General features: G+C 45.7%; 1 protein-coding gene across 1 annotated transcript; it reads right to left on the reverse strand.

The window, feature by feature from the left end:
• Positions 1-2,112: 2,112 nt before the first annotated feature.
• KPNA7 (karyopherin subunit alpha 7) lies at positions 2,113-26,293 on the reverse strand. The gene is made up of 10 exons (XM_055408954.2): positions 26,222-26,293; positions 22,807-22,932; positions 18,962-19,044; positions 18,272-18,540; positions 16,566-16,648; positions 14,771-15,034; positions 12,732-12,965; positions 10,762-10,944; positions 6,853-6,999; positions 2,113-2,226 (listed from the first exon to the last, which is right to left on the reverse strand). Exons 1-10 carry the CDS (start codon positions 26,285-26,287, stop codon positions 2,113-2,115), a joined length of 1,569 nt encoding a protein of 522 aa, XP_055264929.2. The 5' UTR covers positions 26,288-26,293.
• Positions 26,294-27,130: the final 837 nt, after the last annotated feature.

Raw genomic sequence — 27,130 nt, forward strand, 5'->3', positions numbered from 1 at the left:
CTAAGCCGGAGCACCTCAACTAGTGAGCCTGTGTGGTGTGACTGCTGAGGCTCGCGTGCCTAGAGCCTGTGCTCCACAGCAAGAGATGCCGCTGCAGGGAGAAGCCCCCACTCAACACAGCTACAGAAAGCCCACGTGCAGCAACGAAGACCCAGCACGGCCAAAAATAAACAACTGAAAAAAAAAGAAAAACTTGCGACTTCAATCAAGTCCAGTTGTTTTCTCTGCTATTCCTAAAGGGTCACGTGCTATTATTGTTCAACAGTCACTCCACATTTCAGAGAAACAGACAGAAGATGGATTAGGGATCGCACATGGTCAACCAAGAGATTGATATTTCTTCCATTGCACATCACCACTTGAGGGTAGATGCAAGAGGATCAGAGTTTTTTCATTTAGCTTTTACATCACAAATTTTTCGGAGCCAGTTACTCCATCCTCTCTGTTTCTCTGCCAGTCATCTCAATCTGCTGAGTCCAAGCACACGGGCACCCAGCCAGAAGGTGACTAATACCATCTCTTTGCACCCAAACCATGTACAATAGGCAAATAGTTCCTGGTTTAAAAACCCTGCTAGACAAGTTGGTATCAGAATCTTTAAACTACAAATACTCCTTTGTTGTGCAATTTAGTAAAGAATAGTTGAGAGGAAAGACGCTAACAGTTGGAGCCAACATGGTCAGACTATTTGGGCAAATGTAACTAATCTCAACATAGCTGTGCTGGAATGGTGCAATTATCATTTTCCCCTCCATTCTTAGTTTTGTCTGTTTAACTTAATTCAAATTTTATACAATGTCTATCTTGACAGAATGATCAGATAGATCTTTTGAATTTAAATAACTAGTCATAGTTTAGTTTTTAACTCTTCATGGGTCTCTGTTAAGATTCTTTCAGTTGCAAGCCAGCTGAAATCAACTGTAGCTGCTTGAAAAAAGACAATCTAGGAATTCCCTAGCAGTCTAGTGGTCAGGAGTTGGCACTTTTCACTGCTAGGGGCCACAGGTTCAATCTCTGGTCAGAGAACTAAGAGCCTGCAAGTCACATGGCATGGCCAAAAATAAAAAAGACAGTCTATGGGAGGAGCAAAGGAGAATGCAGAGGGCAGCCCTGGAGAAGCAGGAAGCAGGCATCACTGAGGACGTCCATCCCACTGAGTGTAAACTGATGCCGCTGAAGCAAACACTTGCCGATTCTTTGTTTCTTCTGGGCTCAACCCTGGTCTCAGATTCAAAGTCCACAGAGAGTGAAATTCTGTTTGGCCAAAGATATGTCCAACTAGATGTCATGAGCTGATTAAAAAAGAGATTTGAGAGGAATCTCCCACGCCCCTTCCACTTCTGTGTGGGAGAGTAGAACCCTTTGAGGCTCCCATCCCACCAACACAGTCCTCAAAAGCTGGCAGAGTCACTCCAGAAGATGAGGATACTGACGGGAAACCCCAGAGTCCACTGAATCACAGATTTGTTCTCACCATTGAATGAGACCACGAGCTGCCTTCCAGTCATATTTCAGAGGGACACCCACATATCAACTTCCCTGCCTACCTATCAAGGACCAGTGAGAACATGCTTTGGGCGTGACATTTTGGGGTGATGCTTCAGAGCAAAATATAACTTGATTTCATCTACGCTCACATCAGACAAATCGAGTCCAATCCTGCTTTGAACCTCCCAGATCCATTCCCATACCACCCAGTGCTGTGTCTCCAGGTTCTTCCCATCCTCGTCACTCTCCTTGTGACCACTGCCCACACAGCCTTCCCTGCAGAATGTTCTGTATGAACAAGCCTTACCTGACAAGGAAAGGGGTCGGGGATCCATGGTCAAATAAATATAAGAAATACCGGTCAAACCATACCTACGACTCACCCAAGTTTATCTGGGGAGCTCTAGGCCGTCCTACTCTGACGATCTTTGAAGATCCTGAAAGGGAACCGCTAAACCACACACACGTAGGAGATGGATTCCACATGGCTTTTGGGCACAAGTGGCTTAACTGCATCTTTGATAGATGGAGGTGAAAATGTGGAAAACTTTATTAACGTTCAGTTTTAAAAGCTGTACACCTGTGGTACACCAAGGGGAAGGGGTTTTCTTAAAGAAGTGAGTCTCAGGGTCTGGGTCCCGGTTTAGGAGTTGTGCAGCAGTGGTATGTGTTTGTTAAGTCCTTTAAGAATTTGTGATCTTGGTCCCGGGCTGGTAAGGCTGTGACAGTTTCTTCTTCCTTCGGGGGAGAAGAGACACTGTTAATACCTTCAGGCTCTCAGCACACTATCCCTGCACGATGGACTCCTTCACATCTTCTATGGATTCAAATTTGCTCTGAGTCAGCCTCGAGGCTCTCCCACAGGAGAGATCAAAGGAGAGAAGCCTTGAACTATTTCTCCAGATGGACCTTAAATGCAGTTTGTGCGTGTACATCCCATAAAATGTACCATCTTACACCACAAAGCAGACATTCCAGTGGCTTTAGAAATTCACATTCACAGCAGACAAATCACATTGCTTTGCAACCACCATCATCTGTCTCCAGAGTGTTATTTCCATTCAAAACTCTGTATCCATTAAACAAGGCAGCATTCCCTTCCCCCTCCCAGCCTCTGGCAACCACCATTTGACTTTCTGTGAATTTGACAACTGTGTGTCCCTCATGTAAGGGGAATCATATAGTATTTGCCCTTTTGTGTCTGGCTTGTTTACAAAAGCAGTTTACTATATAGAACATTAACCTTATAGTGAGTAAGGATACAATAGGTATAGATAGCTATTACTTCTAGATCAGAAGTCTTTAACTGGGAGCCCTTGTAGGGCTCCTCAAGAACTGTTTCCCCTTTAAAGGATGAGTTTCCTAATTATAAGGTTTTCTTAGAAGCCTTTAACCCAGAAGATGCTAATCACTGTCCTAGGTCACTTCTCCTTTGAGAGCATCCTCTTGGTCCCAAACTAAAATCAGCTGCCTCTCATTAGGAAGAACCACTAACTGGGTCATATTGATGGTATAGCTCTGGATTTTGCCAATGATTCAAGTTTGACACTTAACAGAGTGTAACCCCTAGTCCCATGTTTACCTGGCCACTTAACTTTGATCTCACCTTCCTCAAATGAAAAATATCTAATGCAAAACTACAGAGCGTCAATGAATCTATGACAAGGAGGCAACACTGTACAGTGGGGATAAGACAGCCTCTTCAGTAAATGGTGTTGGGAAAACTGGGCAGCTACACACCAAAGAAACTGGACAACTTTTTCACACCATGCTCAAAAATAAACTCAAAATGGATGAAAGACCTAAAAGACCTGAAACCAAAATTTCTCGAAGAAAACAGACAGCATGCTGCTTGACATCAATCTCAGTAATATGTTTTTTTGATAGGTCTCCTCAGGCAAGGGAAACAAAAGCAAAAATAATAAACAAATGGGACTACAGCAAAAGAAAAAGCTTTCATGTAGCAAAGGAAACGACCAACCAACAAAATGAAAAGGGCTGCCTACTGGATGGGAAAAGGTATTTGCAAATGATGGATCTGATATGGGGTTAATATCCAACATACACAAAGAACTCAAACAACTCAACATTAAAAAAAATTTGAATACGAGTGGGTTGAAGACTTGAATAGACTTGTCTCCCCAGACAAGACACACAGATGGACAATAGGTACATGAAAAGATGCTCAACATCTCATCATCAAGGAAACGCAAGTCAAAACCACAGTGAGATATCACCTTATATCTGTCACAATGACTTATCAAAAAAACAAACAAAAAGTGTTAGCAAGGATCTGGAGAAAACGGAACGCTTGTGCAGTATTTGTGGGAATATAAATTGGTGCAGCCACTATGGAAAAAAGTATGGAGGTTCCTCAAAAATAAAAATCAAAAGTATAACTACCGTATGATACAGCAATTTCACTCCTGGATATATAGCCAAAGGAAATGAAGGACTGATGCTGAAGCTGAAGCTCCAACACTTTGGCCACCTGATGTGTAGAGCCAACTCATTGGAAAAGACTTTGATGCTGGAAAGAATGGGGGTAGGAGGAGATGGGGGTGACAGAGGGTGAGATGGTTGCATAACATCACCGACTCAATGGCCATGAATTTGAGCAAACTCTGAGAGAGAGCGGAGCACAGAGGAGACTGGCGTGCTGCAGTCCACGGGGTCACAAAGAGTCAGACACGACTTAGTGACTGAACGACGACAATCTGAAAAGATCCATGCACCCTGTGTTCACCACAGCATTATTTATAACAGACAAGATATGGACGCAGCCTAAATGCCCAGCGATAGATGAATGGATAAGGAAGATGCAGAACATTACGCAGCCATAGAAAGAATGTAATCTTGTAATCTGTGGCAACATGGATGGACCGAGGGTACAGTGCTAACTGAAGTCAGACAAATGCAAATACTCTGTGACTTCACTTATATATGGGATCTACAAAACAAAAACACACACAACAGAGCCAGTCACGGGAGACAGAACACACACGGGATTGCCGGAGGTGGGGGAAAGAAATAGGTGAGGGAGATTAAGAGGCACAAACTACTAGTTACAATATAGATGAGCATGGGCATGAAATACACAGTGTGGGGAATATCCTCAATGGCTATGTGATACCTCTGTAAGGCAACAGATGGGAATTAGACTTTTCTGATTTCTATACATTTAAAAATGTATAGAATATCAAATCACTATATCATGTATCAGGTACTAACACAGTGTTGTAGGTTAACTATCCTTCAAAAACAGACTCATAGAAAAAGAGATCAGATTCGTGGTAACCAGAGGTGGGAGTGAGGGGGGAGGGGAATTGGATGAAGGTAGTCTTAAGGCATTAAACTTCCTGCTATAAGCTAAATAAGTATAATGAGTATAATACACATAGATAAGAATAATTAACATGAGTAATGTAATTAGCACTGCTGTATGTTATATGTGAAAGTTGTTAAGAGAGTAACTCCTAGGAGTTCTCACCAAAAGGAAAAACATTTATTTCTTCTATTTCATATCTGTGAGATTATGGATGCTCACTAAACTAATTGTGCTAATCATTTCAGGACGTATGTACATCAAATCATTATGCTGGACACCTTAAACTTACACAGTTTTCTGTGTCAATAACATCTCAATAAAACCGGGAGAAAAAAAACCAATGGGATACTGCTTCATACACATTAAAATGGCTATGATTAAAAAAATACAAAGAAAATAGTTTCACAAAAAAAACACACAAAAAGTAAAACCAAAAAGAAGAAATTTAAAAACCATAGAAAACAAGTATTGATGAGGATGTTAAAAAAAAAAAGGGAAACAGTGTGTGTTGATGTAAAATGGTACATCCACTATGGATAACAATATGGTGGTTCCTCAAAAATAAAACAAACCAGAATTACTATATGATCCAACAATTCCACTTCTGGGTATATCCGTTCCGTTCCGTTCAGTCGCTCAGTCGTGTCCGACTCTTTGCGACCCCGTGGACTGTAGCCTACCAGGCTTCTCCGTCCATGGGATTCTCCAGGCAAGAATACTGGAGTGGGTTACCATTTCCTTCTCCAGGGGATCTTCCCGACCCAGGGATCGAACCCGGGTCTCCAGCATTGGCGGCAGACGCGTTAACCTCTGAGCCACCAGGGAAGGGTATATACCCCAAAGAAATAAAAGGAGGAATTCCAACATATCTGTACTCCTGTATTCATAGCAACACTATTCACAGTAGACGAAAGGCTAACCCAAGTGTCCATCAATAGATGACTAGATAAAATGCAGTATATCCATATGATGGCATATTCTTTAGGCTTAGAGGAGGGAACTTTGATACATTCTACCACATGGCTGAACTTTGAGGACATTATGCTGAGTGAAATAAGTCAGTAAGAGAAGGACCAATACTGAACGATTCCACTTACGAGGTGCTTAGTACTTAAATTCAGAGATGGGACACGAGATGGTGGTTACCAGAGCCTGGCAGGGGCAGGGGGGTAATAACTGTTTAATGGGGACAGAGTTTCAGTTTGGAAAAGTTCTGGAGATGGTTGGAGATGGTGGCTCGATGACAATGTGACATGTACTTAATGCCCGTGAACTACACACTTAAAAAGGACTTAAACGGTCAATTTTATGTGACATGTGTTTTACTACAATAAAAAGTATTTAAAAGTGTCTAACACTATCTGATCATGATTCCCTGCTCCTACAGGAAACTTAGCCTTTATTATAGAGTTCATTCCCAAACATCCTGTTCTGGAAAGAGACAATTTGTTGTTGCTTTGTTCAACTGCTAAGTTGTGTCTGACTCTTCTGCAACCCCATGGACTGTAGCCCACCAAGGTCCTTGGTCCATGGAGTTTTCCAGGCAAGATTACTAGAGAGGACTGCCATTTCCTCCTCCAGGGGATCTTCCTGACCCAGGGATCTAGCCCACACCTCCCGCATCGGCAGGTGGCTTCTTTACCACTGAGCCATCAGGGAAGCCCAGAAAGAGACAAAATACAGTTAAAGAGCAAAGTGGTTGTTCAAAAGCTGGCCTCCCTTCGCTGTTTGAATTTCTCAGTACAAAGTCACTTTAACATCATGCTCCTTTCCTCTCCCTCCCCCAGAAGAGGCAAGTAGGGAAAAATAACAAAAAACAAGAGGGAGATTCTACACCAGAGTCAGTAGGACAAGTGTCTATGAGATTAAAGGGGTCTAGAAGCTTCCTAGGACCAAGAAGCTGCCACTCAAAGGGGACCCCCATAACACGGAAGGGAAGAAACTCAGGGCCGAGTCATGAAAGAAGCCTGCCTGTCCATCACCAGCTTCCGAGGAACAGCCCAGGTATCACCTGCACAGGAGGTCTGAGCACTTACCTCGGAGAAGTGTCTCTCAATAATGTTCAGCGCAGTCAGGGCGACCTGATGGTTCTCGTGAAGTTGCAGAGCCTCAATCCTATCAAGCCCACCGAGTCCTTCTATCAGCAGACACATGCTTTCCTTCTGAGAAATCTTCTCCGCTGCCTGCAGGCCATATAAGAGCGAGACTCTGGACCGAAGCCCTTAGGATGTGGGGCTTTACCTCAGTGGAATCAGACCAAAGCCTCCTAGTGGGCTGCTGCAGTGTTATTTTCCCAGATTGAATTAAAATTGCATTGTCTTCCTCTCATTTTGGGGTAACTGTCATCTATCTATTGAGGTTTGTCTTCACTGCACAAAATACAGTATTTTTTTTTCCTGAATATACCACCACCCATACACACATGGCTAAACACTATTTTGTAGGTATCTCCTTTCTAATTGGGCTTCTCTGATGGCTCAGATGTAAAGAATCCTCCTGCAATGTGGGATACCTGGGTTTGATTCTGTTGGGAAGATTCCTTGGAGGAGGGTATGGCAACTCACTCCAATATTGCTGTCTGGAGAATCCCCATGGACAGAGGAGCCTGGTGGGTTACAGTCCATGGGGTTGCAAAGAGTCGGACACAACTGAGCGACTAAGCACACCCCTTCTAATGAAAGGAGATTGTTTTCAAAACAGAGAAAGAATGTTCAAGTGATTCTATACAAATACAGATGTTCTGGCCCTGTGCTCCCTGGAAAGCCCTGAGAGGTCAGACAGGAGACCCTCGGTAACAGAAGCCACACCATGGCAGCTAGTGAGGTCCCTGGAAACAAATGATGGGACTGGATTGAATCCAGGGCTGATCACTGGATTTCTCATTCGTGGGCATTCTCTCACTCAACGTTTGTATATATACTATGGGCAAGGGCCACAAAAGGTGGGATGTAGAGAAAGCCTTTCCACAACTCACACTATCAGGGCAGACAAGAATTGTTATAGGGCAGGAAGTTAATATTCTGGGATAAACCATAATAGGAAAGACATTAAAAAGGGTGTATATACGGGTATAACTGAATCACTTTGCTAAACAGCAGAAATGAACACAATGTCCATCAGCTATACTTCAATAAAAACATAAATTAAAAACAGAAAGGACAATAGAGTAAGTGATCAGAGGTTTAAGTTATAGAAGATGTGCACAAAAGGCTTGGGAAGTACCCAGTTCTTAATGAACAGCACAGTGCCAGGGTCCATCACAGAGTAATGGCCTCCCCTGGAGAAGGAAGGGTAAGGGCAGAGTTCTGAGGGAGTAAGTGTTGCGAATTCAGAGGAGAGGAGTGTATGCTCAGATGTGTCCCATTCTATGCGACCCCATGGACTGTATAGCCTGCTAGGCTCCTCTGTCCATAGAATTTTCCAGGCAAGACTACTGGAGTGGGTTGCCATTTCCTTCTCCAGGGGATCTTCCTTACCCAGGGATCGAACCCACATCTCTTCTAGGAAAGGAGTAGTTCATCTAAGTAGAATCTTTGAGGGAAGCGGAGAGAGAGAAACAAACAACTTTGTCATCCTGTAGGACTCTGCTGGCTATTATGTGAGCAGTAATAAACACACACACAAACAAAACTTCCTGTGGATCAAATTAAATATTGGTTAGGCCATAATTTATCTGATGAGAGCCTGCACTTCTGTCTAAGTCTTGACACCTTCTAGTCCTCTCTGGACGTCTAGAGTGAGCTCCTGGCTTTGCGTAAAAGAAACAGAGGCAGGAACCAATGTGCTAGGTTAGTCTCTAAGAAAACTGGGAAGTGGGCGATGACCCAGAGCAGGAGGAGCCCTGGAGAATTCTGGACTTGGACAGAACAGCAGATGGCCCCCAAGTTACTTCAAAGAACCTCAACTGTACTCTACTGCCCACCTGAAGCTTCTTCTATTTTATCCTGATCTTTCTTACTGTCCCATGGGCCACCACTGGATACAGGGGCTTCACTGGTCCTCCAGATGGGATGTGCCCAGACTCCTCCCAAGAAAAAGATCCCAAGTGTTTAATTCAAACAAATGAGATGAACAGATTTCTACAGCTCCAAGCGTGCTTTCACACATTATGTCCAACTTTGCCTTGTTGTTAATGTTTTTCAGTCATTAAGTCCTGTCCAACTCTTTCTGACCTGATGGGCTGCAGCACACCAGGCTCCCCTGTCCTCCACTATTTCTCAGAGTTTGGTCAGATTCATGTCCACTGAGTCGGTGATGCTGTCTAACCCTTTAATCCTCTGCTGTCCCCTTCTCCTTTTGCCTTCAATCTTTCCCAGCATCAGGGTCTTTTTCCAGTGAGTCAGCTTTGCTACTTTGCCTACTGGCTGCCAAGTCTCTACTCTGTATCTGTGATTTGCTCCAAGTTTTAGTGTCTAATTGGGCTGTTTCCAATCCGTCTTTGACTGGGGTCAGTTCTTTCTGGGACAGTTACATGAAAACAGTGCTTTAAGTGAGCTTTTTAAAGGAGTCCTCTGGTGTTACTTTGAACTTTTTCAAATGGCTTAGTCAGATAAAAAAGACCTTCACCAAATGAATAAAGCCAGACTCTAAGATGGCCTGAGATGATCCCCATCTCCAGGATATTCATTCCCTTGTGTAGACCCTCCCATGCTGAAATGGGGTCATCTGTGTAACCAATAGGATATCGTTGAAATGACCTCCTTCCTAAGTCATACAAGACATTGGGGCTTCCACCTTGCTAGAAGGTGGAAGATAGCTTGCTGCAGGGGAAGCCAACAGCCATGATGGAAGGGCACTCAAGCAGTCCCAGGCAACCCACGTGGTAAGAACTTTCTAGGCAGGTAAGTGAGTCTTCGCGGAAGCTGATTCTTCAGCCTCCATCAAGCCTTCAGATGAGACTGCACCCCAGTTTCCATGTTGAACTTCTAAGACCCTGAGCCAGAACCATCTGCCTCAGATCTAAGCTGCCTCAGATCCCTAAACCCAGAAACTGTGTGAGACAATGTTTGTTTTAAGCCACTAGAGGGGTAATTTGTTGTTCAGTATACAACTGACACAGATAGTATGTAAATATTGGCTTAACTAGCCTTTATTTCAGAAATAAGACTTCTCTAGAATTACCTCAAGGCTTTGCAGTCCATTTTACCAGCCACACAGCTAAACGGAAAGGAACTCTAGTGTGGTCCCTCAAGGTCTATCCTTGCTAACATCCTGCTGCTTCCTCCAAGTATATTGTTTCATTTTCTAGAAGAGCCAGCCATATGACTCACTGACTGTTTCTTCCTTGATTCAAACTTTTGGTTAGTTTCTCTCTCTCACTCAGACTAAGTCTACCTTCTCTCACAGACCGTCCGTGCTCTGGCCCCTGGATATCACGAGCTTGTCTCCCAGGACCTTCCACCCTTTGCTCCTCTCTGGCCACACCCCCATCCTTGCTTTTTAAGGTCTCCTTCACTTAAAGACCACTTTCCCAGATGCCCATAAGACTCACTCACTTCTTTCAGGCCTTTACTCAAACCTTCTTCCTCAGTGAAGTTTCTCCAAACTATTGCATCTAAGAGATTACCATGCCCTCCCCACTCTGGGCCATCAGTAACTACCTCTCCATCAGATATATTCTACCAGCAACTCTCTACTCGATGCGTTTGCTCCTTGCCCCCCTAACACTTAAACTCTACAGGACAAGGACTTTGCTTTGTTGGTTCCTGAGCATCTAAAACAATGCAGGCCACCCAGACACTTCTGTGAGAAAATGAAGACGGTGGACTTTCATTGAAAGGCCTCTTGTCTTGCTATCCATTGGATGTGTGGACAGAGGGTGGGGGGGCGGCGGGCGGTGTGGAAGCGGAGAGGAAAAGAGAATCCTAGTTAGGTTTTTAGAACCAAATGAAATGTCTTAATGCAGAGACTGTTACTTAGCGACCAACCTGCTCAGAACAGCTCACCTGGAGGATGAAAAAGAGGACGTCGAGGATGATGATAACCATTTTATTGTCTGGGATGGTGAGGAGATTTATTAGTGGCTCCAAGACTCCAGCCTGGACAAGCTGGATCAACTGGTCCACGGAGCCCCCGGTTGTGAAGTTAGCCACTGTCCAGACAGCCTCTTTCTGGACTTTAAACTCTCCCTGCACAAAGAGAACATTTCCATTCTTTACAGATTCTGAAGAATTTAAATACAGGGATACAGATGTGGTTCAATTCCTAGGGACGCTGGGCTACCTATTCCCGGAACTCTATATGCAATTTACACAGAGTCCCTTGGTAACCTGCCTTTAGTTTTTGAACAGAAGATACCATCTTTGAGAAGCCAAGAAGTAAGGCAGACTCACGTAGGGTCTTCAAGGGAGGTTCTACATTCAGACAGACTCATTTCCTTGTGTCAGGTTATAGGAAAAAGAGAATCAACATCAACCAATACAGGTGAACAGTACCAATTAGAATGACACCTGGGGTTTTAAGATTATAGTGACCCATGTCTACACTTCTAGTCTTTCTGTCCCAGTAAAACTTTGGACAAAAAGCTCCAGAGCCGAGCACACCACCTGGTGGAGACACAGAAAAGCCACTGAAATCTCACTCAATGCATCCCTTACATTTGTAAAAAGCACTTGGGGGCGTCCCTGGTGGCTCAGTGGCAAAGAATCTGCCTGCCAAGGCAGGGGACACAGGTTTGAGCCTTGGTCCGGGAGGATTCTACGTGTCGAGGAGCACTAAATCTGAGCACAACTACTGAGCCCGTGAGCCGCCACTACCGAATTCCATGCACCCCAGAGCCTGTGCTCTGCAGCAACAACAACTAACAAGAACACCACGATGAGACACCCTCGCGCCGCAGCTGAAGAGTGGCCCCCGCTCGCCACAACTAGAGACAAGCCCATGCAGCCAGACTCGGCAGAACAAAAAAAAAAGCAGCAGCAGTTGGCTCAGAGAGATGGAATTCATTCATCAGGGATCCTTCTATCCATTTACAGGAGGAGTTATTCCCACTTTATGGCTTGGGGGAAACTGTGACCTCAGTTGAAAACAAAGCAAAAAAACACACAAAACACTAAAAGAACATCTGGCTGCAAGCAAGTTACAGTTCAAAAGGCATGGTTTGAAAAAAAAGATCACTCTTTGATTTCTAACTAGATGCTTCTGATTAGAATAGGTACAGACTCGGTAGGACGCAGGAAAGGAAGCATCTGACAGATTGGAAGAGGCCATGGTTTGGGAAGCACTCCTGGCTTAGCTTTCCACACCTAATGCACACCTGGGGACCCACCAGTCAGCCTGAGATTAACCTCCCTCCCCAACCCGAGGTCACCACTCCTGACCTGTTTCCCAAGTTGATGGTTTAAACATAGCTCATCCACTAAAAGGTGACAGAAAGAAATGCTGATGGTAGCAGTTGTCTTGGGGAAAGGAAGTAGGAATCGGGAGGAAGAAGGAAGCTTTAGTGTATTTCTCCAGGTATATCTGGATTTACGCTTTCATCAATGGGATTTTTATACTGAAAAGGCGCCCTTTCTTCAGTGTATAATATCACTATAACCCGATATGTTTTTCCTCCCATATGTTGTTCCTCCCAAAACAAAACCAAATCTCCTCCCATTTTTGCCAAGGAAAGTAGGCAGCACACTTTTTTAACACTACAGACTAGCAAGTATTTACCAGCTCAATATTTTTCTGGATACTTGAGCTGTGGGATCACCTTTTCATTGACTTGTTAAGTCTTCTAATTTTTAACAGGCTATCCAAAGTGGCATGCCCCCCCCTTTTTTAAGGGAGAGTTAGGAAATTAATATTGCGTAGATTAGTCATGATATCAATTAATTTTGCTTCTCAGTCTACATCTCAATACCTAAAGGAGTTGAACACACAGCCCAATGCAAAGTAGCCTTTTGTCAGGGATGCCGCGTGGGCCACTTACGTTTTTTAGCACAGCCACCAAGGGAGGCAGGGCGCCACAGGCGATTAGCTGCTGGATGTGTTGGCGGGGCCCAGCAGCCACATTGCTCAGGGCCCAGGCTGCCTCCTTCTGGATGGAGGAGCGGGGATGTGTCAGGAGCTGGGGCAGCACACCCAAGAGGCCCGCGTCCAGGGCCAGCTGGGTCTGGTGGTCCGTTCCTGTGACAATGTTGCCCACGGTGCGGAGAGAGGGGGTCTGGGGGACCAAGGTGAGAAGTGTAACCAATATTGCAAATCTGTCATCATGGAAGATAACGTCACACCAAACCCCATGCCCTCCCAAACGTCTGTTGTACTGTTCGGATGGTTTTCCGGAAGCCTGTGACCCATGATTATATCCGTGATCCTTATCCACTCAGTGCATCCAGGGCTGTTTACACGGTTTAAAGGTACTTGTCAGCCTCCCAGGAGTGTCAGCTCAAGTGGGTCAGAGGTCAAGTGATACATTTCCCAAACAGTGCTGTCCTTTTCACGTCCTTATATTGGGAAAGTTGCTAAATTGACGGTCATCTTTACCATGTAATAATCTCTACTGAATTTGCATCTGGCATAAATATCAAACTTCCTTTTTATATTTAATTAGAGCTAATGAAGTCCTAGTGGCTATTTTGGGGATGTATTCATAAAGGTCCTCTCAGAATCTTTGAAGGTTCCTAGGATGGATTTATGTTTGGACTAGAGACAACTGTCCTAGGAGGATCATGGGTGCGTGTGTGCATGCTCAGGAGCTCAGTCGTGTTCAACTCTTTGTGGCCCCCATGGATAGCAGCCCACCAGGCTCCTCTGTCCATGGGATTCTCCAGGTAAGAATACTGGAGTGGGTTGCCACTTCCTCCTCCAGGGGATCTTCCCGACCCGGGATCGAACCCGAGTCTCCTGTGGCTCCTGCATTGGCAGGTGGATTCTTTACCACTAAGCAACCTAGGAAGCCCAGGAAGGTCGACTGTGGGTTTATTTCGGTTTCTCTGTACCATGGTGACAGCCCATCAACAGCTCTAGAATCTTCCTAACCTATCACACTAGGTATCTGCTACTCCAGTGAGAGGGGTAAGCAGCGCCATAGGCCAAACACAGCCTTGCTAGTCTGCTGCATTTGGGCCCCAAGCCCCCATGATAAACAACTTCTAGAAGATGTCTTCACACCTTCATGCCCTCAACACTATCCCCAAACTAGCCTTGACTTCTGAGCAACGATACGCTCATCTCTGAATGGGTGATCGCGAAGATTGCATAATACACAATATTAGGCATAGAACTCAAAAAGGGTACCCATGCTTCAAACTACACATCCAATGAAGTACATTATGCAAGTGACGTATGTCACAGAGTCATGTATTTGATGTTGGCTTTACTTACTTTCCACCTATACCTAACGTAGTCTAAGGGAACAAACTGGGGACAGGATAAGGGGGAACTTTTTGAGTGACTGAACTGAACTGAAGAAAATCAAATGTTACAAGCTTTCCATTAAAATGTGCACACACATACCCCAACTTGTTAACATCTACATGCAGAGACCAGTAGAAGGAAAGGCCATAAAAGACTAGTTCACTAGGGACTTTCCTAGCGGTCCAGGGCGTGTGGGTTCGATCCCTTGTGGCCAAATATCCACAACATAAAACAGAATATTGTAACTAACTCAATAAAGACTTTAACAATAGTCCACATTAAAAAAAAATTCTCAAAACAGAATACTTCACTAGGTGGAGGGATTATAGGCAATTTTAATTGGTGCTTCTCTATCTTTTCTACTTATCAGATTGAGAGAAAGTAAGTCACTGAATACCCCTACGATTTTGGATCAAAGTTGATTCAGATCTTTGGTTACAGAGTAGCGGAGACCAGGGGAATGCAGAGGACCAGCTTTGTTCCAGGTAAAGGATGAATACCAACAGGGGAAGACTGGGGGGTGAGGAAGAAGAGAACCTGCTCGTGTGATGATGACCTGCGAACTCTAACCTGAAGACCCCTACGGAGACCAGTGGGACCCGGGACACTTACCAAGACGTTGAGTTCCGAGCTGCTCATAAGCTCAACCAGCCTGGGCAGGACCCCGGTGTCCACCACCTGGCCGATGCGCGCATCGCAGCCGTCGGTGAGGTAGGACAGGGCCCAGCAGGTGTCCGAGAGGACCTCTCTGTCCGGGTGCCCCAGGAGGTAGAAGAGGGCCGGCAGCAGCTGCCTCACCGCATGGTCGGAGGGGTACGGGTTCTTGTTCCGGCACAGGTTGGACAGGGTCCATGCTATGTTTCGCAGGAATGGGACCTGTAAGGAGGAGACTGCCGCTGGCACTGGGTAGGAAGGAAGAAGGAAACATGCCCACAGCAATGTGTCCTGGCCATCCTCAATCAATAGTATTGACCGGAAGGAGCCAAGCGTTTGCGCTTCAAACGGGAATTTGTTCTGGGCGGTAAGCCCTGTCGGGGGCGCAGAGAAGGAGCTTTGTTTTCATGTTGCTGTGGTTTGTTTTTTTAAACTAGAGAGTAGCCCCCACTCGCTGCAAGTAGAGAAAGCCCTCGCAAAGCAACGAATACCCAGCACAGCCAAGAATAAAAAATTAATTCATTCATAAAAAAGCAGGCAGCTGGCCGGTTTAGACTTGGCTGAGCTCTGCTCTGGTTGACCTCGCCCGGCTGGATGATACATACGCGCTCATCATCTAGACAGACAAGCGCAGCCACCTTCCCAGTGTTGCTGCGACGGCGCCTCTCACTGCCTTCAACTTCATATGTACAACTAAGGCCCCGACGCCTTCTCCCCTTGACCCTCCCCACATCTCTAAAAGGAGGGTCCTCTAAATAACCTAACCTGAAACCTGGGGGCAGTCCTCGCTTCTTCCTGCCTCCCCCTTCTGTGCCCATCACAGCAGCAAGCCAGCTCCATGTGCCTCTCCATCTCCCTCGGCTCTAATCCTATGAGGGCAGCCAGAGGGTCTTTCTGGAAGATCAGGTCGCTTCACTTCCTGCCGTGACATCCTCCCAAGGCTTCCTTTTGCGCCCAGACTGATGTCTAAGTTCCTCGCCCCTCCTGCCATCCATCTTACACTGTTCTCTGCTTGCAAGCTCCCTTCGTCATGCCAGCCTTTTTCCAGTTCAACCATATCAGACTCTTCCTCACCTTAAGGGCAGGGCATGTAGCCCCTTATTTTTTTAAATAGACTTATCTCTCTCTATTTGGCCATGCCAGCTCGTAGTTGCTGCAGGTGAGATCTTTATTGCAGCACGTGGGCTCCAGTTCCCCAAACAGGGATCAAACCCAGGTACCCTGCATTGGGAACGATGAGTCTCAACCACTGGACCACCACAGAAGTCCCTCCCTTGACATTCAGAAGCAGCCTTCTCATTTTTGTTTAAGGCAAATCTAGAACCCGAATTTCATTCCTAACCCAGGGAGTCCTCTACTGTTGCCACAGCAATCCACGGGGACTCTAGCTTCGAACCGAGACCCTATTTTATTACCCAGGAACAGTCCTAGTGAGCCACTAATTCTCTCTGTGCCCCTTGAATAGAGAGCTTAGTCATCTACTTTTGCAGGATTGTAAGTTTAGAAAAACTTCCAATGGATCTCTTCCAACCTCCACCCCCACTCCAAAGAAAGATCAGCACTCCCGTGAGGACAGATGTGAATCAGCCTCTCCCCAAAGTGATACCCAAGACCGAGGCCCTGTTCATCATCGCTGTTGCAAGGGGCCGGGCAGGCCACATGGCCTAGCATTGGTTTGGAAGCACATTCCCCATTTCCCAACTTTGGGAACCTGTTTACCAAGCTAGATAACTTCATCAAAAAGACACTCAACTGGTATGCTTGACGAAACCAGGGTCAGCAGATGTGGAATGGCATCACTCGAGATAACGCTGTCTCTGAATTCTGGTCCATCACCTACAAATAGGTAAGAACACAACACTCTAAGAGGGGACAGAGAGAGTCCTGGGGTGGGTGACAAATTCTTCAAAAGGCTCTGCAAAGGGTAAGAAGCCAAAACTCACTCCTGGGTTGGGCAAGCAGATAGTATGCTGCTGCTGCTAAGTCACTTCAGTCGTGTCCGACTCTGTGTGACCCCATAGATGGAAGCCCACCAGGCTCCCCCGTCCCTGGGATTCTCCAGGCAAGAACACTGGAGTGGGTTGCCATTTCCTTCTCCAATGTGTGAAAGTGAAAAGAGAAAGTGAAGTCGCTCAGTCTGTCCGACCCTTAGCGACCCCACGGACTGCAGCCTACCAGGCTCCTCCATCCATGGGATTTTCTAGGCAAGAGTACTGGAGTGGCTAAGCAGATAGTATAACCATGAACTAGATCCCTGGGTCTCCAACATGTTGGCTGAGTAGATGGTCTGATGTGGAAAACAGCTACCGCACTGCAGGGATTGCTAGAAGCATGGTCTCTGGGCCCATCAAGGACCCGGGGAAGTGTGCTGTAAATGTTGGCAGCATTTCCACAGCATGGCACTCGGGAGACAAAGGCCACTAGAGACCAAACTGTCTTCCCAGAAGGCTTTGGCAACTCCCGAATGCAACTCAAAACAAAGTCTGGGAGACAGATAGATGCTAGCCAACAGCTATCTGCTACTCGGGCTAGAAGATCAACTTTAGACACCTCAACCCTTCAACCATCAGGCAAGGCATAAGCTACACTACACTGCATCACCCGATTTTGCCTGTTCCTTACTGCACCGAGCAAAGCAGAGATGAAATCTCTGTAATAGATGCTTTACTTCTGTGAGCGTTTAAAAAGCAGACTTATTTTATATTCTGTGTTTGCTAATCCCATCACGCGAAGTCCTTGGAGGTCTAATCACACTGTTTGTTTCTGCTGATGTGGTCATGGAGGACTGTTGACTCTCTGAACTTGAAATTGCTAACATTTGGTTGATCTTAATTTGTCAAAACCCTGAGGGGCCCAGTTGAGGTTTTCACCCCAGAGACATCACATTTATATTCAGCCTGGGATCCTGGATTTTCCACCCCAGCAGCCCTCATCCCCAGCTTGTGCTTTCTTGGGCCACGCAGGGAATACAGCATCCAGTCCTAAATCCGTGAGGCCGATCTTAGGATCGTGTTTTTAGAGGGAGAATTTTCCCCTACACTGAGCAAACGTTTGTGTGTGTGTTCCCTGGGCAAATTTCACTGAAGGAAGAATTCTTTTACGGTCCTGGGTGATGTAAGGGTCTGTCAGAATATCCCCGCCCTGCTTGAGCAGTGTCAACAGAGATTTGTCTTTTGTTCCTGAAGTCACTAAGCCCTGAGGCTGTAAGACCCCAGTCTTGGCAGAGGTCCCGAGGCAGCCTGGAGCTTCAGAACACACCACGTCACCTAGTTTCAGCGTCAGTTTTTGGCCTCTGAACTTGACTCTGAGTTTTGGTAAAGCCCATTCTACTCTTGCCAGCGTTGCTAGGTATTTGTATACTCAAGAGTGTCTTATCTACAGCATTCCCCAAAGAACTCCCCTGGCATGCCACATGCCCAGCCCACTGTTTTCTTAGCTCCCCGGTGGGGACAGCCTCACCTGCTATGTTCCCGAGGGCCCACACGGCCTGTTCACACACAGTCATGTGAGGGGAAGACAGGAGCTCAACCAGGGGCTGGATGGCACCCCCGTCCACGACAGCACGAGTCAGCTCCGAGGCCCCTGAAGCAATGTTGGTCAGAGCCCAGGCTGCCTCGAACTGCAAGCGGGGGTGAAGGGACGACTTCAGGAACTCCACCAGCCTGGGGATGAGTCCCACGTCCACAATCAGCTTCAGAGGAGGGTTCTTCTCCCGGGACAGCATTTTCCTTTGCAGTGTGAGAGCAAAGAAAGACAAGAACATATCCTGTGAGTCAGGAAGGGAGAAGCCCCTTCACAGATGTTCTTGGCATTCCTAACTATCCAATGAGACAAACGGCTGGGCCAGAGCGCCTTCGGATCCTCACGCTCAGCTTGTGGCACTTTGCAGGGATGAAGCAGCATTTTTAGTTGTTATCTATGAGCCGCCATTTCTGCAGAGGCCAATTTAAATGAAGCCATTCATCTCTGACAACACTTGCATATCTTAAGCTGTTCTCAAGGTCAGTGTAGAGGAGCAATTTCATCTCACTTTTGGATGGACTCGCTTTTTCCTACATCGTGTGGGTGTTTCGCCACTGTCAAGACACCAAAGAGGCCAATGGAATCCGGCTAGGAACCTGTCAGTGATACAAGTCTGTTTGGTGATACCTGGCTGCTTGTGTGGCCTGGAAACATAGTTCTGGATCTGAGGCATTGACACCACTGATTATTTCTTGCAGGGTGAGGCTGACCTGTATAAGGAGACACAGATTCAAGTCAGAGTCTCTGCCAAAAGGAACCATGAAGGTCATCTAGTCTCGCCATCTATCTGATAAGAAGAAGCTGGCTTGAGCAATGCATCTCAAGCTGCATGCTGGTCTGTAATAGGAGAGGAAAGAACTCTTGGTGATCTCATAGGTCTCACAGATTCGTGGGACACTTCCCATGCTCTGGGGGAGAGGTAATTCCTAATATCACTTGGGTCCCCAGAGCCTTTGACTCCCATACAAGCTAGTGGGAAGCTAGCTTCCCTGGTGGTCCAGTGGTTAAGAAGCCACTTGCCAGGACAGGAGACATGGATTTGATCCCTGGTACGGGAAGATCCGGGCTTCCCTGGTGGCTGACAGTAAAGAATCTGACTGCAATGCAGGAGACCTGGGTTCCATTCCGGGGTTGGGAAGAACCCCTGGAGAAGGGAATGGCAACCCACTCCAGTATTCTTGCTAGGAGAATTCCACGAACAGAAGGGCCCGGCAGGCTACAGTCCACAGGGTCACAAAGAGTTGGGGACGACTGAGCAAACTAACACTTGGCACTTTTTTCTTTTTTTCACTTTCAGGAAGATCCCACATGCCCCGGGGCAACTAAGCCTATGGAGCCGCAACTACTGAGCCTGTGAATGCCCCGGAGCACGTGCTGAACGGGGAGAAGCCCGAGCACCACAGGAGAGCAGCCCCCTCTTGCCATGACTAGAGGAAGCTCATGCACCGCACTGAAGACTGGGGGCAGCCAAAAGGAGGACATGCTAGGGATGTCAGCACAAATGCAGAGTGAGGACCTCAACATTCTCTTCCACAAAAAACCTTCTTTCACAAGAAACCTGAAAAATAGAGTCAACTTTTTTACAACTCCGGAAACTGACCAAACGTTTGCAGCAATTTGTTTTATTCAAGCTCAAATGGGTTTACTCAAGAAAACTGTCTAACTCCCAGGAAGAACCGTGAGGACTGCAGCATTTTGCCTTGCTTTATCCCCACCCCTCCTCCCCCAGCTCCGTGGGCGCTTTAAAAACCAATAGCCCAGCAGGCACTGGAGGAGGCAGAACAGGTTGGTTCTCCCTTAAAACCTCATTCCCAGAGAGTTATTATTTGATCCTTCTGGTGGTTTCCTGGGAGATCCCATTTGTAAGATTCTATTTTATTGGGCTCAGACCTCACATAAAGAAAAAAGTCTTTTTCCTGGAGGTTATTTGTTAAAAACAATTCAAGGAAATGGTACAAATTCACAGTTGCTTGGGGTGAGAGGGGTTAGAGAATAGTTGGGGGCAAATAATAGACTAACCACACATTTTTTTTTGGGGGGGTGGTGCTGTGCTGCATTGGAGAAGGCAATGGCAAGCCACTCCAGTACTCTTGCCTAGAAAATCCCACGGATGGAGGAGCCTGGTGGGCTGCAGTCCATGGGGTCACTCAGTCGGACACGACTGAGCGACCTCACTTTCACTTTTCACTTTCACACATTGGAGAAGGAAATGGCAACCCACGTCAGTGTTCTTGCCTGGAGAATCCCAGGGACGGGGGAGCCTGGTGGGCTTCCGTCTATGGGGTCGCACAGAGTTGGACACGACTGAAGCGACTTTGCAGCAGCAGCAGCTGTGCTGCATGACATGTGGGATCTTAGTTTCCTGACCAGTGATCAAACTGGTACCCTCTGCAGTGGAAGTACGAAGTCCTAACCACTGGACCACCAGGAAATCCCAAGAGACATACATAAGATCCAAAGGCAAAAAAGAGTTGAAAGGAAAGGAACTGAAAACAATATACCATGCAAATAGCACCCAAATGGAGCTGGAGTGGGTACACTAATATGGGACAAAACAATCTTTAAGACAAAAGTTGTTGTTAAGGACAAAGAAGGACATCTTATAATAATAAAGTCAATTCATCCATTAACAGATATAATAGTTATAAACACATACTCACCTAACAACAGAGCCCCAAACTATGCATAGCAAAAATCGACAAAATTGAAGGGAGAAAGAGAATTCAACAATAACAGCTGGAGACTTCGAACCCCACACTCAATGGATGGAACAACCAGATACACTATCCACCAGGTAACAGAAGACTTAAACATCACTACAAAGCAATCAGACCTGACAGACATCTACACCAATAAACAGAATATACATTTTTTTCAAGGGCACGTGGAATATTCTCCATGATAGACCATATATTGGGCCATAAAACATGTCTCAGTAAAGTTGAAAAGACTGAAATCATGCAAAGTATGTTCTCTAGACACAGTGCAATGAAATTAAAAACAAATAATAGAAAACGTGGGGACTTCCAGGGTCTCGTGGTTAACAATCCACCTGCCAAGGCAGGGGACATGGGTTTCAACCCTGGTCTGGGAATACCCCACGGGCCACGGAGCAGCTAAGCCTGCACACCAGAACTACGGAAGCCCGCATACCTAGAGCCTCAGCTCTGCAACAAGAGGAGCACCGCAGTGAGAAGTCAGCGGACCGCAATGGAGAGGAGCCCCAACTGGCCGCCACTGGAGAGTCCGAGCCCAGCAACAAAGACCCGGTGCAGCCAAAAATAGACACATTAATTTTTTAAAAGGCATTAACTCTTTTAAAAAAAAGAGAAGGAGAAAATTTGGGAAATACAGATTTTTGAAAATTAAACAACACCCTCCTAAATAACTGATGGAAAACCACAGGGAAATTAGACGATAGTTTGAGATGAATGAAACAAACATACAATAAACCCAAACTGATGAGATGCAAGTAAAGTAGAGCTTAAGGGAAATATGTAGCCATAAATGCATGTATTATACTGAAAAAGTAGAAAACTCTCAAACCCATGACCTATCTTTGCACTTTAAAATATGAGAAATAAAAGATAAAAAAACCAACAAAATAATCAGTAAAAATGAAAATATTTTAAAAAATAGAGTGGAAATAAATGAACCAGAATGAGAGAATAGAAAAAAATGAAACAAAAATTGGCTCAAAAGAGCGATGTAAACGACAAATATTTAGCTAGATAGACCAAGAGAAAAATAGGTAAGACTCAAGTTACTAAAACCAGGAATAGAACTGGGGACATAACTACTGAATTTACAGGATTAAAATTATAGACGCAACAAACAGAGCACACCAACAAATTAAATGATCTAGATGAAGGGGACAGATTCCAAGAAATCCAAATCACCAAAGGTGACTGAGAAAATCTGGAGAGACCTATAACAAGAAATTGAGTTACTAATTTTTTTTAACTCCCCAAAGAGAAGCCCAGACACAGAAAGTTTCACTGGTGAATTTTCACAAACATTTAAAGAAGAAATAACCATATGGGCCTGGAAGTCATCCCAGGATTTGCTTTGAGGGAGGTTGAGATGGATGGAGAATGGAAGAGAGATGACAGCATTCAAGTCCGAGCTAAGACTTGACAAGTTGAGTGACCAGATGCCTCGACTGAGAGAGAGCCTTCGTGACCCCTCATTTCCTGTTTCTGGATGACTGGAAGCAAGTGAATTTTCATTGAGAAGCAGCCCCTTCTCTATCTCCTGTTAGAACACAGATCCCAGACTCATGGCCACAATGACAACGATACCTAGCTTTCTGACAACATCAGTTTAGTTCTAATGACCATCTCTCTACTCCTTTCCTTAAAGGGCCTCAGTTGGAACTTGCAAGTTCTCAATCAGACATTTTAAGGGCAGAGAAACTTACTAAGGACGTATTTTTACACCCAACTGCTCTAAATGCCATGTTTCCGACGTACCGCTTTGGTCTGCTGATCGGAAGGGTCAAGCGAGATATCGGTGATGTTCCTCCTCTTCAAGGCCTGCTCATCCTTCTTGGCTTTCCGGAGCTCCAGGCTGACTGCTATCCTCTGCTGCCGCCTCGCCTAACGAGGAAAAGAAAGAACGGGAGCCCTTAGAACTGGGGGTGGGGGTCAGGTTGCCACCACAGCTAGTCTCCAGCACACACTTCAAAGCATCTGATTTCACATTTCAGCAACAGGCGGAAGAGTTCAGATTGCACAGATGGGCAACAGTCAGCTCGGTTCCCCTCCTTGGCTTCCTCCTCCTACACCAACTCTAGAGAGTCAGTCTTCCTCCCAAAGTGAAGGAAGTTTACGTCTGCCCATTGTCAGGTATAGAGACATCTGAGCTGGAAACCCCATTGCCCTAAATCTGAGTGCATCTTCATTGGTGCTAATTAGCTCCAGAAAAGCAGGGTTGGGCCTGCCAGCTGTGGCCACCCAGGTGGGGCAGGAGACTGAAGGAAGCACCTAGACCCCAGACGGCCTAGACCGTTTCGGCTGTTGGGTATCAGCCTATAGGTCATTCAAGCCTTGGTCTAATCCCAAGAGTTTTACTTGGACACTAGAGGAAGAAGATGGAAATTCTAAAAAACAAACCAAAAAAGAAATTATTTTCTTCTTTTATCGGGCAAAATTCGGACTTCACAGTATTGAGAATCCTGGGGAAATAATCTAATCTTTATGGATAGATGAGTTTGGGGTTGAAGACTTTAAAATACTGATTATAAGGACGTCAGTGTGTATTAGATACTTGCAGTTCTTCAAAGAAGCTATTTAATCCTTTCTTGAAAATAGGGTCAGTGGGAATTCCCTGGTGATCCAGTGGTTAGGACTCAGAGTTTTACTTCTGGGCCCCTGGTTCAGTCCCTGGTCTGGGAGCTAAGTTCCCACAAGCCACGTGGTGCGGCCAAAAGGAAGAAAAGAAAATAGGGTCACTGTGGTGTTATCTGGAAAGGCAGGGACACACTGGGAGCCTAAGGAGCCAGTTGCTGTAATGTCCCCATCACTAACTGGCCCTTCCCCAAAGAGGACTCTGTACCTTCGGTTTCTACCTTCCCATCTCCTGACCCTTCCCCCTGCTGTCCACATAGAGTTCCATTCCTAGGTTCTAACTGGTTTCCTTTGTACAGGAGACAGGGACCAAGACCAGCCCCATGGAAAAGAAATGCAAAAGAGCTAAATGGCTGTCTGAGGAGGCCTTACAAATAGCTGTGAAAAGAAGAGAGGCGAAAAGCAAAGGAGAAAGGGAAAGATATAAGCATCTGAATGCAGAGTTCCAAAGAATAGCAAGGAGAGATAAGAAAGACTTCCTCAGTGATCAATGCAAAGAAATAGAGGAAAACAACAGAATAGGAAAAACAAGAGACCTCTTCAAGAAAATTAGAGATTCCAAGGGAACATTTCATGCAAAGATGGGCTCGATAAAGGACAGAAATGGTATGGACCTAACAGAAGCAGAAGATATTAAGAAGAGGTGGCAGGAATACACAGAAGAACTGTACAAAAAAGATCTTCACGACCAAGATAGTCACGATAACGTGATCACTGACCTAGAGCCAGACATCTTGGAATGTGAAGTCAAGTGGGCCTTAGAAAGCATCACGATGAACAAAGCTAGTGGAGGTGATGGAATTCCAGTTGAGCTATTTCAAGTCTTGAAAGATGATGCTGTGAAAGTGCTGCACTCAATATGCCAGCAGATTTGGAAAACTCAGCAGTGGCCACAGGACTGGAAGAGGTCAGTCTTCATTCCAATCCCAAAGAAAGGCAATGCCAAAGAATGCTCAAACTACCGCACAATTGCACTCATCTCACACGCTAGTAAGGTCATGCTCAAAATTCTCCAAGCCAGGCTTCAGCAGTATGTAAACCATGAACTCCCAGATGTTCAAGCAGGTTTTAGAAAAGGCAGAGGCACCAGAGATCAAATTGCCAACATCCGCTGGATCATGGAGAAAGCAAGAGAGTTTCAGAAAAACATCTATTTCTGCTTCATTGACTATGCCAAAGCCTTTGACTGTGTGGATCACAATAAACTGTGGAACATTCTGAAAGAGATGGGAATCCCAGACCACCTGACCTGCCTCTTGAGAAACCTGTATGCAGGTCAGGAAGCAACTGTTAGAACTGGACATGGAACAACAGACTGGTTCCAAATAGGAAAAGGTGTACGTCAAGGTTGTATATTGTCACCTTGCTTATTTAACTTATATGCAGAGTACATCATGAGGAACGCTGGGCTGGAAGAAGCACAAGCTGGAATCAAGATTGCTGGGAGAAATATCAATAACCTCAGATATGCAGATGACACTACCCTTATGGCAGAAAGTGAAGAGGAACTCAAAAGCCTCTTGATGAAAGTGAAAGAGGAGAGTGAAAAGGTTGGCTTGAAGCTCGACATTCAGAAAACAAAGATCATGGCATCTGGTCCCATCACTTCATGGGAAATAGATGGAAAAACAATGGAAACAGTGTCAGACTTTATTTTTTTGGGCTCCAAAATCACTGCAGATGCTGATTGCAGCCAGGAAATTAAAAGACGCTTGCTCCTTGGAAGGAAAGTTATGACCAACCTTGATAGTATATTAAAAAGCAGAGACATTAAAAAAAAAAAAAAAAGCAGAGACATTACTTTGCCAACCAAGGTCTGTCTAGTCAAGGCTATGGTTTTTCCCGTGGTCATGTATGGATGTGAGAGTTGGACTGTGAAAAAAGCTGATCGCCGAAGAATCGATGCTTTTGAACTGTGGTGTTGGAGAAGACTCTTGAGAGTCCCTTATACTGCAAGGAGATCCACCCAGTCCATTCTAAAGGAGATCAATCCTGGATGTTCATTGGAGGGACTGATGCTAAAGCTGAAACTGCAATACTTTGGCCACCTCATGCGACGAGTTGACTCACTGGAAAAGACTCTGATGCTGGGAAAGGTTGGGGGCGGGAGGAGAAGGGGACGACGGAGAATGAGATGGCTGGATGGCATCACCGACTCTGTGGACGTGGGTTTGAGTGAACTCCGGGAGTTGGTGATGGACAGGGAGGCCTGGCGTGCTGTGATTCATGGGGTCGTGGAGAGTCGGACACGACTGAGCGACTGAACTGAACTGGTTTCCTTTAATCTGCGGTGGTCTTGAAAGACAAGCCACATCTGTTGGAAAGGTGTAAGTAAAAAGAAACTGGCTCAGGATAGTGTCCTAACTGGGCAACTGTGACCTTGTGCTTTCCTTATCCTCAGCTGCCTTTCAGATTCCCAAGTCATAGCCAACTTGATACGTCAGTCAAGATACATGATCCCTATGGTGGAAGTGTGGAGTCTTAACCACTGAACCACCACACTCATCCCTGACAGAGTAAGGCATTCCTTCATACTCACAGATGCATCTTTGCCCCGATACTTAAATTTTCTCAGCCTCTCTTCTGGAGCATCCAAAGTTGGCATGTTGACTAGAAGAAGTAAAGCACCTGTAGGTAGGACAGTTTCAAAGAGATTTTCAGGGCCCAGTATGTGGTTACTATGTTAAAGCCATATAGACTCTAAGCCCTTAAAGGACCTGCAGCGTAACAGGGAGCAGACTCAGGAAGTCAGCGTCCATAGGCACTACACACCAGCTGAGTAGGCAATGAGCATCGTGGGAGTTCAGAGGGGACCAGCCCAGGGTTGCAGGGGTAAGGGAAACGTACTGCTTTTGGGGACAGTTCAGCTTCCACTACAGGGATCGCAAGTTTGATCCCTGGCTGGGGAACTAAGATCCCACATACTGCACACAAAAAAAGCAAAGGCATATGGTTGAAATGCATTAAAAATAGAATGACAGGTGGGAGAAGATAGGGTAACCAAGCAAGTACTGCTGAGGGTTCACTGTGGGTAAGGGCAGGGATGATCACTGAACAATCCTTTTAACTTTTCTGTATGTTTGAAAATTTCATAATAAAATATTGAAGGTGGGGAGGATCCAGCCTCATGGACTCTGTTGGACAACTGTAGACTCAAATTAGGGTCTCCATGTGGTCATGAAACTATTAAACTTCAGACTACTGCTGTGTTCCACTCTGTTCTCAACACAAAGCCACGCAATCTTTTAAAAAGAAACCAACCATGTAATTTCCCCCCCTTTCCCCCCTCACCCTCTACTGGATGCCCACTGATCTTAGAGGAAAACTCAGATTCGCCAAGATGCCCACCCTTACACAAGCTGGCCTCAGCCTCCTCGCCCCAACAACTCTTTCCTATTTAAGAAGCTGAGTATTTCTCAATCAGTCTGTTTCATTTTCTCCACAGCTT

Source organism: Moschus berezovskii, chromosome 27 (genome assembly GCF_049115385.1).
Source record: "Moschus berezovskii isolate FMDL1 chromosome 27, NW_MosBer_1.0, whole genome shotgun sequence".
NCBI lineage: Eukaryota > Metazoa > Chordata > Mammalia > Artiodactyla > Moschidae > Moschus > Moschus berezovskii.

Bases quoted from the DNA above. Each gene is read 5' to 3' on its own strand.
- KPNA7 (XM_055408954.2), bottom strand. From the start codon at position 26,287: ATGCCAACTTTGGATGCTCCAGAAGAGAGGCTGAGAAAATTTAAGTAT. The intron at 22,933-26,221 runs GTGAGTATGAAG...TTTCCTCGTTAG, and splicing joins ATCGGGGCAAAGATGCATCT to GCGAGGCGGCAGCAGAGGAT. The intron at 15,035-16,565 runs GTTGAGTGTCTT...TCCTCCTTACAG, and splicing joins TGGTTTCGTCAAGCATACCA to GTCCCATTCCTGCGAAACAT.